Below are 13,563 nucleotides of genomic sequence, written 5' to 3' on the forward strand. Positions count from 1 at the left end.
GATTCTACGTGAAAAAGCAAATCAAAAACGAAGAATAAAACTTTTTCATTCGGAGCTTCGTTGTCGAGAAAATCGGCTTTGAATATTCAGCGAGCGCGCTGATATACCGATAGTCGTCCATCTTGTGAGCCGAAGTCAAGTGCACGCGTACGCGGTGAATATTCAAAGTCGATTTTCTCAACAACGAAGCTTCGAATGAAAAAATTTTATTCTTCATTTTCGATTTGCTTTTTCACGTAGAATCACCCCTTACCGATTTTACTACCATTCCTTGGACACCTTGTATATTAGGTATTTTGATGAGCTAGTAGAAAGATAGCACAGTTTAATATCCTATACAAGTGAGTATTATTTTGTAACGAGGATTACTAAATTTTAATATACACGTATGTAGTTTAAGTATACGCGTATAAAGAAATCTGTTTGACAAACTTTTATGGAATTTTGCCCTGAAGGAAAGTGAAAATGAATTTAGTATGAAAGTTGGGAATAGTGGTCAACATTTCCTCACTTCTCTAGACTTTGAAAATTTATTTCCGAATTATAAATTAATCTAACAATTTCAACCTCGAGTGTCCTCTGTATTCTCAAAAAGAAGAAGAAAATAGATGAAACGCGTGTATAATATTGATAGTAAAATTTATATATAGTTATCCACCATTGTTGAGACACCCTGTATATTTCAACGATCAACTCTCTTAATAGTTTATAAACTCTGCTTATATTCGTCAGGAAATTGTAACTTATCAATTCGTTCAGCTTCTTTTGCGAAATTTTGTTGAAATACTATTTCCTGAAACTCACTATATTAACTATTCCACTATTTCGCGATTTTCAATTATCTAGTACGCCGATTAATTAGCTGATTATCGAACAGATGGCAGTCTTGCAATGCACTTTCAAACGAATAATTATATCTGCAACGTTAGGCTATCGATATATTGGATTAATTTAAATATATGACCCATGGGAATATTGCATACACGTGTACTCCAAGTATAAAGCAGTGTGAAAAGAGTATGATTTAACCGTGAATAATATTAACTCGATAACACAGATAAATGCCAATAACGACATCTGTTGTTAATGAACAAAATGGAGGACAGCTCCGATGATTTTTTTTCAGGGACAGCTTTATAGCGACATTGACAGAGATAGGATGAAACAAGTAATTATCGCAAGTGCGTCGCAATGAAAAATGAAATCGTTTTATATGCAACTCATCGGAGTCTGTTTCCGCCCCTGTATCCACCTACTATTGATTCACCGTATCGAAGACAAAGCGATTCGCCATGCAAATTGTCAAAGAGACTTTAGAAAGAGTAATTAAGGGAAAAGTCTGAAGCGATTCTTATTGATGTTCTTTTTAACGAAAAAAGAACGATGACTATACTCGGTCACTTAGACACAGTATTAATTGAGTGCCTTCGTCGGTTAAATTTCTGAAATAAATTTTGGATAAAGCATACTGCTCTAGTATGCACCTAATTAACAAATTATTTGTAGGAAATGTATCTTCTCTCTATTCCTCTTTACATTTATTTGTGTATTTTATATGTATGAATACTAAAAGTGGCCGAAATTGCATATTTATGGATATATTCGGAAGAGAAATCAACATCAGTGCAGTACACCGCGAACGAATCACCCTGTGCAAATAATTACAGCAAATAAAACACCTAATTAACGTTACCTTTATATATGTATCGTATTTATGGTTTGCTTGAATGCAATTAAAAACGTAGTTTATAAAACACACGCAGTAAGAAAAATACGTAATTTCATCAGAAATTTTAATTTATTACCTACAATGAGTATCCAGCAAAATTAATCACGTTTAATTGCTATACCAAATCGAACGTTCATCGAGATAATCACTGCTCGACTTAATAGCCAAACACGAAAAAATTAAAATAAAAGCAAAGGAGAAAAAACAGAAGAGAAATCGCTATCAGTGCGGTACACTGTGGATGAATCACCCTGTGCAAATAATCGCAGTAAGCAAGAGTACAAAGTGTATCACGTTCCCCTAATATCCAACTAGCTCGAATAATCAGCTTAAACAGTAATCTACCCTGTATTCATCGCGCATTCGACCAAAGAAAGTCGCGCAAATTTGCCGTAAGCTCCAGCTCTTTCATTAACGTCAACATTCGGACGCGTCATTGATCGTATCTGTATTTCGAATCGAACATCGACTCACTATTCGGGATCACGGTTCCGGGACGAGACGATTTGGATTGCCGTATCATTTCGGGGAGATCGAAAATGTTCCGAGTTGGGCCTGTAAAGATGAATGGTGGCGATTACATAAGCCGCAGATATTTATACAACGATCAGAAATAGCTGATTCGCGACTAACACCGTTCACCCACGGATACACGTGGACGAGGTACAGGAAAGAAGTCAATGAAACACGAGGGTGGCCACGAAAGTGTAATTTCGACCTATTTCGTCGATAAAACAAAATTCCATGTCAGCAATACGTATATATAGGGTGTCTCAAAATTCAGGCAGGGAGTAGCTTTTATATACAAAATACAGGTTTTTAATTACAAATTCTAACTATTGTTTAATTTCGACCTATTTCGTCGGCAAAACAAATAAAACTCCATGTCTGCATTACGTATATATAGGGTGTCTCAAAATTCAGGCAGGGAGTAGCTTTTATATACAAAATACAGGTTTTTAATTACAAATTCTAACTATTGTTTAATTTCGACCTATTTCGTCGGCAAAACAAATAAAACTCCATGTCTGCATTACGTATATATAGGGTGTCCCAAAATTCAGGCAGGGGGTAGTTTTTATATACAAGACACAGGTTTTTAATTACAAATTCTAACTATTGCTTAATTTCGACCTATTTCGTCGATAAAATAAATAAAATTCCATGTCTGCATTACGTATATATAGGGTGTCCCAAAATTCAGGCAGGGAGTAGTTTTTATATACAAAACACAGGTTTCTAATTACAAATTCTAACTATTGAATAATATTGCTTAATATTTATGCATTATTTTTTCATATAACGCTACATTTTTAATAACCCTAAACTGTCGACTGTCACATTGTCTTTTTTCTTTCATTGATTACACTTTATCCCACAAATGACGCAAGATTCGAATCTTGCGTGAATTTTGGGACACCCTATTTTAGAATGTTTTATCGTACATGACAGGTTAACGTTGATGACAGGTCCTGCGTTGCTCGTAATGAGTTCTTGGCACAATTCGAGCAATTAGTAGTTTCAGCTTATTTCATATTGCGAATCGTTTTTCGTATTGGTGTATTTGTGTCGGTGAAAGATATAAAGTCCCGTTTTCATGTAAAATCCTATCTCAATATTCGAACGGTCATAACTTCGCGAGCAGAAATCATACGACAACATTCGTGGGGTCAATATAAAGGGCGAAGCTTGTACTTTCGCACCCTTAAATTTTATTTCTACTCAGACATTTTTATACTAGAAAACAAAGACAGTTTTCCACTCGGAAAATTAGAAAAATTCGAACGCTGATAGTTTTCTTAAAAATTTTTGAAATTCACTGGGGTCTTCGGAATTTTCGAGTTTCCAGAAATCCCGTAGATACCGAGGTACGATTTTTCGCTGTTAAATAATTTCACTTGGAATAAACTGGACTTCGATCCTATTTGTTACAACTGCGAAAACCAAATAGCATTTTACACGCGTTCGATCATTATGGTTGGCGTATGCAAATAGAACTGTATCCGGTGCATGTTCTACTATATCAACTTTTTTAGTTACTATCACGTCGGTTGTATACTCTGCGTTCAAAATAATTTTCGATAAATTGAAATTATATTATATTAAATTATATTTATATATTAAATAATAAATTAAATTATCATTAAATTGCATTATGTTCCTTCGAACTGGACACTTCTGTTCCTGGTAATTTGGTTCCCGAAAAAATTATTTTAATGGAATTTTTCCAATTTTCTAAGTGAAAAACTGTCTTTGTTTCCTGGTATAAAAATGTCAAAGTAGATATTAAAGTTAGAGTCGTGAAGCTACAGGCTTTGCTCTTTAAATTGAGCCCACGAATGTTCACTGTACGTAGTTTAGTATGTTTCAATTTGTATGACAGGTTGGTAGAGAATTTTGTGAAACATATCGTCTTCCTGAATTGCTTGTAACGAGTCCCTGGCACAATAGATGAATATTCCAACCATGTTATAATTTTCCCTCGTAGATATAATACTGTTCGATAACGCTAATAACACTATGTCGAATAAATTATGATAAAAATTTATAAATTACGTTTTGTTGTTGTCAAAGGAAATGTATTTATTAATTCCTATACTCGCCACCAGAGGATCCCACGTTGATATAAAATTCTCATAAAATCTATTCTTTAAGTCCAAGTACCGGGTGTCCCAAAATTCACGCAAGAAGTAATTTCGATAGAAAACAGAAGTTTTTAATTAAAAATTGTAAATTTTTGATTGCATTATCAAGTATATAGTATAGGGTTATGTATGGAATAACATATCGTGTATTATATATATCCTTTAATTTGATTTCCAGTAACCCCAAGCTAACACACATGGATTTGTCAAGAAGCTTTACTTATTTTTACTGACTTGATTTTACTAATCGTGTCCATGAGTAAATCTCTGACAAATCGTATACATTCTTCTTTCTCCTCGTATTTCAATTTTTTCCCCTGCTTTTATTCCATTGCAACACTGGAGATTCGATTCATCTTGTCAGATGCACGTTTTATTATGCAATAAAATCCGGACCTTGCATACCCTGTTCGTGGCAAACATTATTACGTGTTCTAGGTATCGGTCGTTGAAAATACTTAATTGTTATTGGTCACTGTGTCGTAAATCGTACGCATTGACGCTGGCCGGTTTAATAACGCGAAAACCTTGAATCATCCGCAGATACGTGCCACAAAGGCATATACAGAGTTGCCCACGCAACTGGCCTACGTTATAGATTCGAAACGCCGAAAGGTAGAGAAAATATCGTGTAGTCGAAAATTAACTATCAAGTGGTACATATATATCTGCCGTATGCACATATCTTTTTCAGAAGTATTACAGAGGTGTTAATTTGATTTTTCAGATGCAACTGTATATATATTATTTTTATCCTATATTAATTATTATATTTTATCATTCTTTATACAATACACACACAAAAAGTAGGTATATTATAGTATATGCTGTGGTAATGGTTGACTAATGGTAAATTTTAATATATATATTAATATATTTAAAATGCAACTGTATATATTATTTTTATCCTATATTAATTATTATATTTTATCATTCTTTATACAATACACACACAAAAAGCAGGTATATTATAGTATATGCTGTGGTAATGGTTGACTAATGGTAAATTTTAATATATATATTAATATATTTAAAATGCAACTGTATATATTATTTTTATCCTATATTAATTATTATATTTTATCATTCTTTATACAATACACACACAAAAAGCAGGTATATTATAGTATATGCTGTGGTAATGGTTGACTAATGGTAAATTTTAATATATATATTAATATATTTAAAATGCAACTGTATATATTATTTTTATCCTATATTAATTATTATATTTTATCATTCTTTATACAATACACACACAAAAAGCAGGTATATTATAGTATATGCTGTGGTAATGGTTGACTAATGGTAAATTTTAATATATATATTAATATATTTAAAATGCAACTGTATATATTATTTTTATCCTATATTAATTATTATATTTTATCATTCTTTATACAATACACACACAAAAAGCAGGTATATTATAGTATATGCTGTGGTAATGGTTGACTAATGGTAAATTTTAATATATATATTAATATATTTAAAATGCAACTGTATATATTATTTTTATCCTATATTAATTATTATATTTTATCATTCTTTATACAATACACACACAAAAAGCAGGTATATTATAGTATATGCTGTGGTAATGGTTGACTAATGGTAAATTTTAATATATATATTAAATTATTTAAATATTATATATATATATACTCTCAAAAATATAAATATACACTCCATTTTGTAAAAATTCGATACCAAGTCATAACGATTAACATGTGTATCACAAATGACGGATATATATAAAATCAGGTATATAATAAGAAAAATAAAAGTTTCAGGTGCGGGTATCGCAATATTCAAACCTAATCTCCCCGAAATATTAACCCTTTGCACTCGACGACTTTTTCGTTACAGAAAAATAGTAATTCGAAGACTTTCTGTCATAGAGTGGAGGATATTTTTAAAATGGTAAATGAGAAATCATATGCAAATTAAGACGTAGAATTATTTTTCTTCGACATTCCACACATCGTTAGGTAATTTTAAATTTGATATATTAATTAAGGTCGATCATTAAAATCTGATTAAATGATGACTGAGAGTCACCTCTCAAGTGCAAAGGGTTAAAATTTTTCAAAAATTCGTATTTCACGTGTCGAGATGAACGAAGTAAATTTTGAAAATATTATTTGATAGTCACATGAGAAATCACGCACCTCTGCATAATCGAAGATACCGAATAGCTGGAACAATTTTTATCTTCATACGCAACGTTTACACTGTTAAATTGGCTCTCGTATTTCGCTAATGATCCGTGTATTTCACGTCTGCTACACGATCAAGTTACACGAATTACGAGTGGTTTCGCTGATAAATTTAACAATGCAACCCTTTGTTTATATCATAAACATTATTTCAGTTAATTTTAGTTAAATATCATTTCGATGATGTGTACGTCATCATCGTAGGTCGTAGTGTTTCATGGGAATTGAGAATATATTTGCAAAATCCATTCGACAATTTTTGTGTTCACAACACGTTCCCACATCGCAACGCTAAACCGTGTTCTCGCTTGCCAAAGGTTTATAAGTCACTGCGTCGTTCGGTGAATCCATCGTATATTCGAACACAAGCTTTTCCAATGTAAGACAAGCTCTCCAAAATAAATGTTGAAAAGCTCCAGTTTTAAATGCTTACGAGCCTTTCGTGGTTGTTCGATCGATACAACCATTTTCGAATTTAACCCTCTATGGACCCGTGTAACTTTCAAGTTACATGCTAATGTATGGGTATTTAATTAAATCCTGCATTCAACGTTATCGCTTGATCACTCCAGTTCGCAATTTTTCTTTCGATATATTTATAATTATTTTTACAATACCTCCCGTGGGTCCATTTTTAAAAATTCGAATTTTTTTTTATTTACCAGTTATTCGATCATGATAGGTTAGGTCCTCTATGGCCCCCTATGATCTGTTTTCCACAAGATGGCGTGGCAAATTATCTTGTCTATCTATTGCACGTTATCTTGGCACAATAGTACAAACGTTGTTAATTTAAACTTTCAATATGAATTCGTTATAACAAAATTGTCAAACTGCTGAATTTATTGGTTGATATTTGTTGATTTTACGTTATAGTCAAGAAAAATATATTCGGTTCATAGAGGGTTAAATCAACGCTATTCTTCGCACACCGATTCTCACTGACCGATTGTTTCGAGAATTTTTAACAAACACAGAAGCATTTTCCGAAACAGGGAATTCGTGATTAAACTTATATTCCTCAAATATAAATAAATCCGAGTGTAGAAACTGCGTATCAAAATTCATCATGGTTTCCGTAGAAAAAATTTCCAAAGAAGTCGATTTTTATAACCTAACCTAACTTTTATTGTACAATTATTTTCTAAATTTGCAAATACAGGGTGTCCCAAGGAAACGTATACACCTTATTCTTTATTAATACCTTATTCTTTCTAATTTATTTTTTCTGTAATCTATAATTCATCTAAATGTATACTATTTTATTTTCAATTTTCAATTTTGGTTAATTATGGATTAATAAAGGTCGAACAATTTGTGAAACAAAGCAGAGTCAAAAATAGGTTCCTACAGAGTTATTCCATTGTAGCCAGTGAAACGCGTTATTTCATTTGGTTGAAAGTAAAATCTACAGAAAATTTCGAAATATTAGTACAATCGTAATACTCAAAAAGCTGTTGGTAATATTCATTGTTCGATACGAGTTCAAACAGCCAAACAAGAAAATATTAAAGTAAAAACAATGCTATTGACCTAAGAAAATTGACTCTTCGCGAATTTACAGCAAAAATACAGCAAAGACTATTGCACATTTTGTATATTATTTACGCTTGCATCTGTATGTAATTGCAGCATTTTTCAAAATAAATATATTACCTCAAAATTATTCGAGAAACGATAATCGTTTATGAGTATTTATGATGGGTCATTAACGCTGGAAATTATATCCGAAATATAAATGAACTTCATTTCATAAATCGTATCCCATAAATGGGGTTAATTTAATCTTTCATTATGCAAGTATCGAATGACTGCCATGATATATGATATAAATAACATCATCATAAATTATCTTCATTTCAACCTGTAATACCGAGCTCTATTAAAAATTAACTCTATTAAAAACTATATTTAATTATACTTCGTCCATAAATATATAATACTTAATTATGCTTCGTCCATAAATATATAATATTTAACCCCTTGCACTCGACGACTTTTTCGTCAGAGAAAAATAGTAATTCGAAGACTTTCTGTCATGGAGTCGAGGACATTTTCAAAATGGTAAATGAGAAATCATATGCAAATTAAGACGTAGAATTATTTTTCTTCGACATTCCACGCATCGTTAGGTAATTTTAAATTTGATATATTAATTAACGTCGATCTTTAGAATCTAATTAAATGGTGACTGATTGTGAGAGTCACCTCTCGAGTGCAAAGTGTTAATTATGCTTCGTCCACTCAGGAAAATATAAATAATTCACTATACTTCCACTATACCGCATAGTTAGGATAAAATAGTACAAAGCACTGAGCTAGTTAGCTGAAATAGAAATCAAATATATATAGCACTCCGTCAACTTTTAAGTGCTTCAAAATATCCTGAAAAACAACAAAATCCAGTGCAAACACTCGTATAGTGTTCGCCCCTAATGTAGGTCTTCGTATTATATTACACCCTCTGTATACATAAAAGTCCCAATTCAATTAGAATTTTTGTTTCTAAATAACGTGTTCTGTCAGAGCACTTCATCCTCGGGAAATGTTTAGCTGGCTGGTGGAGATTCTTCGAATATCAGTGTCGGATTAGAAAAACTAACCTCGACGTGAGACCATGTTCGAGTTCCTTTCGAAAAACAGGTCAACGCCGGAGAGAGAACATCTTTAAGCGTGCATTTCTCACCGGTTGTTTGCTTTGTAAGCAAGAGAAACAAGAAAACAGCCCAGTTACGAGACTGAAGCCCGACGGCTTGCATTGAAAATAGTGACGTCCATTAACTGTCGAATATCTAGATGAGAGGGCGTTGCTTTCCTATGTCGTTGGAAATACATATATCGAATGCTCGGAGAAGTTACACGCGTTCTTTCTCTATCAAACAATTTCTAAAAGAAAAAGGAGATTGAGTGGTTCACCATCTGGCATTGATTTCGGCGAGTTCATATAGGAAAGTGGCAGCGATCGCTTCCTTGTTTACAACCTAAACACCGAGTTAACTGCGTATATCGACGGGTTATGTTTTGAGGTTAGGTTTAATGCGTTATCTCAATAATATCGCGGCCGTTAGGATATAAGTTGTTAGGATAATATAATTGCTTTTAGCGAAAGTCTATCGACTTTTTCAAATTTCTCTGACTTAAGGTACGAATTTAACTTAATTATAAATTATTATAAATTATTAAGGAAAAGAAAAATAAATAGGTTATCCTAAAAATAGTCCAATCTTTTTGGTACAAATAGTGTACATTTCGTATTTCAAATAATTCTAAAAAATAATTATTAAAAATAATTATCGAGTTGGTATAAGGAGATATTTTACAAGTTGTATTTTCATATATTGAAAATTCGAAGCTCGAAATTTATGCTTAATATAATTAATTAAATGCATTATAAACAATCTACTTTACAATTTAAAAGAAAAATATCAAATTAAATTACGTTTCTCGAAAAACAGAATTTTAGAAAGAAATTTTGATATCATAAGTGTACAAATAATAAATTTAATTACCACGGATTTCTTATAAATTCCACATCACGTATATACAGAGAGGGATGCGCAGAAACCTAATCTCCAAATCAAATGTTATCCCAATGCTCAATCTTAATATCATAATTGGAATATGTAGATCTCCCTACCTTTCCCAAGTTTAATTGCGATGAATTGAACCTAACCTAAGCTCGATATTTTCAACCAATTAGATCACGTTAGATTATTTTCAATCAATAGACGATCACCAGACGATCATTAGGCATTTCAACTAAAGAATTCTTACTCACCGGGATTTGATTCAGATTGATGTCCGATCGTTCCCTGCTGGGGCAATCCGTAGAGGTGGTTGAGGTCTGTTTGAACCGCCTGCTGAAAATGGTGTTCATCACGATGATAAGGACCAATGGCGCAATGAGACTAGCGATGCTGTCGATGATGCTGATTATCTTCATCACCTCCATGTACTCCTCCTTCAAGTCACAAAACTCCTCTCCATCCTTGTTCACAACAACCCCAGCCGTGACGAAGGAGTACGAGTGACTGAGCAGCGCCAGGTTCACCAGCACCAGCACTATGGTCTTCGCCCTGGCGATGGTGCATATATGGGGTCTGTGTAGAGGGTACTGAACTGCTATGAATCTCTCAACGGTGAACGCGACGATTAACCAGACACTGAGAGAGCTGCAGACAGCGCTCACGTAGACCAAAGTCTCGCACCAACCGTCCTTATTGAACACCTTCCACCCTATCGTGTTATTCAGCCAGACTAACAGCAGGGTAACCAGGAAACCGAAATCCGCGGTGGCCAAAGCGGCCAAGTAGTAACTGGAACTCCGTATCCTGAGATGCGTGTTCAGGAACACGACGCAGGACAGCAGATTGCCTACCAGGCCGAGCAGGATGATCGAGGGAATATAGTACTGATGGAAGAAGTCCAACAGGAAGTACAAAGAGTGACAGACTTCCATCGGCTTCTCTTCAAAGTCTAGACCCTGCTCGAGGCTCCTGTTTCGGTAGGCATAGTGAGTTAAATTAACCCACATGGTCGGCGAGACGGAGCGCCTGGCACGTGGAGACATGTCCTCACTCGAGGATACTTGCGCGCACCTTGTGTGCGTGATAAGCGCCGACGTGATGTGGAACATGGTGCTCTTTTCCTCTTCTTTCTTCTCAGAGGAAAATTCGTTTACGAATTGGCTAATCAATTTTCGCTTCGCTGTTATAAACTTCGCAGAAGCATCAAACGGTATCGAGTACTCTGTTCACGAATTTGACACAGAGTAGAGGCCGAACGACATGGTCAGATTGCTTTGATATCAGAGAACTTTCGTTGACACATTAAACTCGGTAATTACGTCTAGTGATATATCTAGTGACAAAATCGCGAATATTCTCTATGTCACGTTCCTCTTATCGATGTGACCAAACGTTTCCAAGTCCCTCTAAATGCGTCCCTGGTTCTGAGGAACACTCGCCGTGTGCAACAACGAGAAATCTTACGTTAATGATCGATCCAGTGATGTCATTCACGATAAATAGGGTTGATGTAATCCACGTTCACCCTTCTCTAATAGGCATCAAGGGAACGCGGATTTTTCGAAATTCTATTAATTAAACACGATCCTAACAATGGTGTCGAGTTAATTAGCATGACGTGCAGCGCCTGAAATTATCTGGCTTTTCAAACCCATACACTTTGACGATTTGAGGATTTACGACCGTGCTTTTCATTAGTCGCTTGAAATTATTACAGCGATCGTGAAAAACGAGCGAGCTTCTGTTCTTTAGAAAATTATCTGCTCAGTTTGATCAGTAAAGAGGTAAATTCCGCTTCGACGAAACTCAAACGAAGTTGTAAGAATAGTCACCGCGAGATAACTGGAGATGAAATGGATGCCACTTGTCTTGGATAGGTTTCTTTCTTCTTATTGACTTCTACCAGGCTTCGAAGTTTTCTCGTTAGATGAACATCGAATTCAGGTAGCAGTCGGTCATTCGATTTCAAAATGAATTCGATTTCTTTTCACTGAAATCGCTGAAATCGATAATTTCGGAACCTTTTCCCAAATTCTTCCGGAACATTTAATATTCTCTTCGTGTCTTTTAATGTTCCCAAATTTCACAGAGTCTCTTCATAGAAAGTACCATTTTAATATTTCCAAATTTCAGAGTCTCTTCGCAGATATCGATCTTTTCATAGGAAGCAGCATAAATGTTTTAAAAATTTAAAAACGTTCTTCCATGTTCACGACGTTCGAGTCGTTCTATTTTTCCGAACGAATGACAAGTACTCGCCACAAACTGCAAAGAATGTTGCTCTCGTTGCGTGTAGCTTTAAATTCTCCGCAGTGTCAACAAACATTGGATGTTTCTAACTGCTGCCATAAGAGTGGCAGGCTATAATAATTTACTTCTCTATTTCTGTACCTCTGGAATTCCTCGATTATTCCGTAGAAACATAGTTTCCTGTATTCCCAAATCATCTATTCTCCCTATTCGTCTCTGTCAACATCAGCACCTGCTCAGCGAAAATCATTGGCCCGATAACTGCCAAGATCGCTGATCGATATCTCGATTTCGGAAATTAACGAAATTGCAAAAGTTCTAACAGGCGAAAACCGTAACTGGTAAACGTTTCAGAAGTTGCTCTCCCGACGTTCCAGGATGTTTCAAATTAGGTATGAAGTATTGCGAGCAAGAGCATAAGACACGTCAGCAGTCTCTAAAATATTCCTCGAAAGCCTGCGGCGTTTCAAGTTCTGCAAAGTCTCCTAGACTCCTGGCAACGAATGCTCCCCAGGCGAAAATAGAGCCTATTCTAGGATGTCCACAATCCTCTGTATGTCTCCAAGATGATCTCAAATGGTCCACGAAATAGCCTAACCCGCCTAAGTAGCGCAAGACAGAGTCACCTTTATGCTACTGTCATCTTTGGTCATTTCGAACGCTTATAAGTCACATGCATTTCCTGCTAAACTGTCTTCGAGTTTCGATGAGTTCACCTCTGTCTTCGACTCGCAATGAGTTCACCTCTCGAGTTTGAGCATCCACGAGTTTGAGTCACTGTTTCGAAGATTCTTCGACCACGGTGGCAGCTCGAATGACAACAAATAATCGCGATACATCAACGAGTTTTCTCGGAAGATAAACGCAATGAAAGCACGGGATACGTAAATAGTCCACGCTGGAACGCAGCTGGACGCTGGACTTCCTCTTCGAATAGCGACCTTCAAGCTATTCGAGATGTACAGGGATCATTTCCGGAGGACAACTCGATCGAAGACTGACTTTGCGTCTAATGAAATCTGGATGCGTCAACCTGTCTGTCCGATTTCTCCCTTCAGTGATGCATCGACGAGAGTAGAAATCAGGGGATCCGGCTGGACGGACATGTCTCGTCTGACAGTCTCCTTTCGTCTCGCTCTGTTTTATTTTAACGAGTAGCGTTATCGGTGTGTCTTCGTCTTATCAGTTTTGGA

The 13,563-nt window shown here is 35.0% G+C and overlaps 1 protein-coding gene across 1 annotated transcript in view; it reads right to left on the reverse strand.

The window, feature by feature from the left end:
- The window catches only part of LOC108548251 (thyrotropin-releasing hormone receptor), a 36,743-nt gene extending 24,481 nt beyond the window's left edge, over positions 1-12,262 (reverse strand). Inside the window, exon 1 of the mRNA XM_017901100.1 lies at positions 10,372-12,262. Within this exon, the coding sequence (XP_017756589.1) occupies positions 10,372-11,229 (858 nt within the window). The 5' untranslated portion in view covers positions 11,230-12,262. The remainder of the gene's footprint in view (positions 1-10,371) is intronic.
- Positions 12,263-13,563: the final 1,301 nt, after the last annotated feature.

The sequence above is a fragment of the Eufriesea mexicana genome, unplaced genomic scaffold, assembly GCF_001483705.2.
Source record: "Eufriesea mexicana isolate 0111107269 unplaced genomic scaffold, ASM148370v2 scaffold1490, whole genome shotgun sequence".
NCBI classification, from domain to species: Eukaryota; Metazoa; Arthropoda; class Insecta; order Hymenoptera; family Apidae; genus Eufriesea; species Eufriesea mexicana.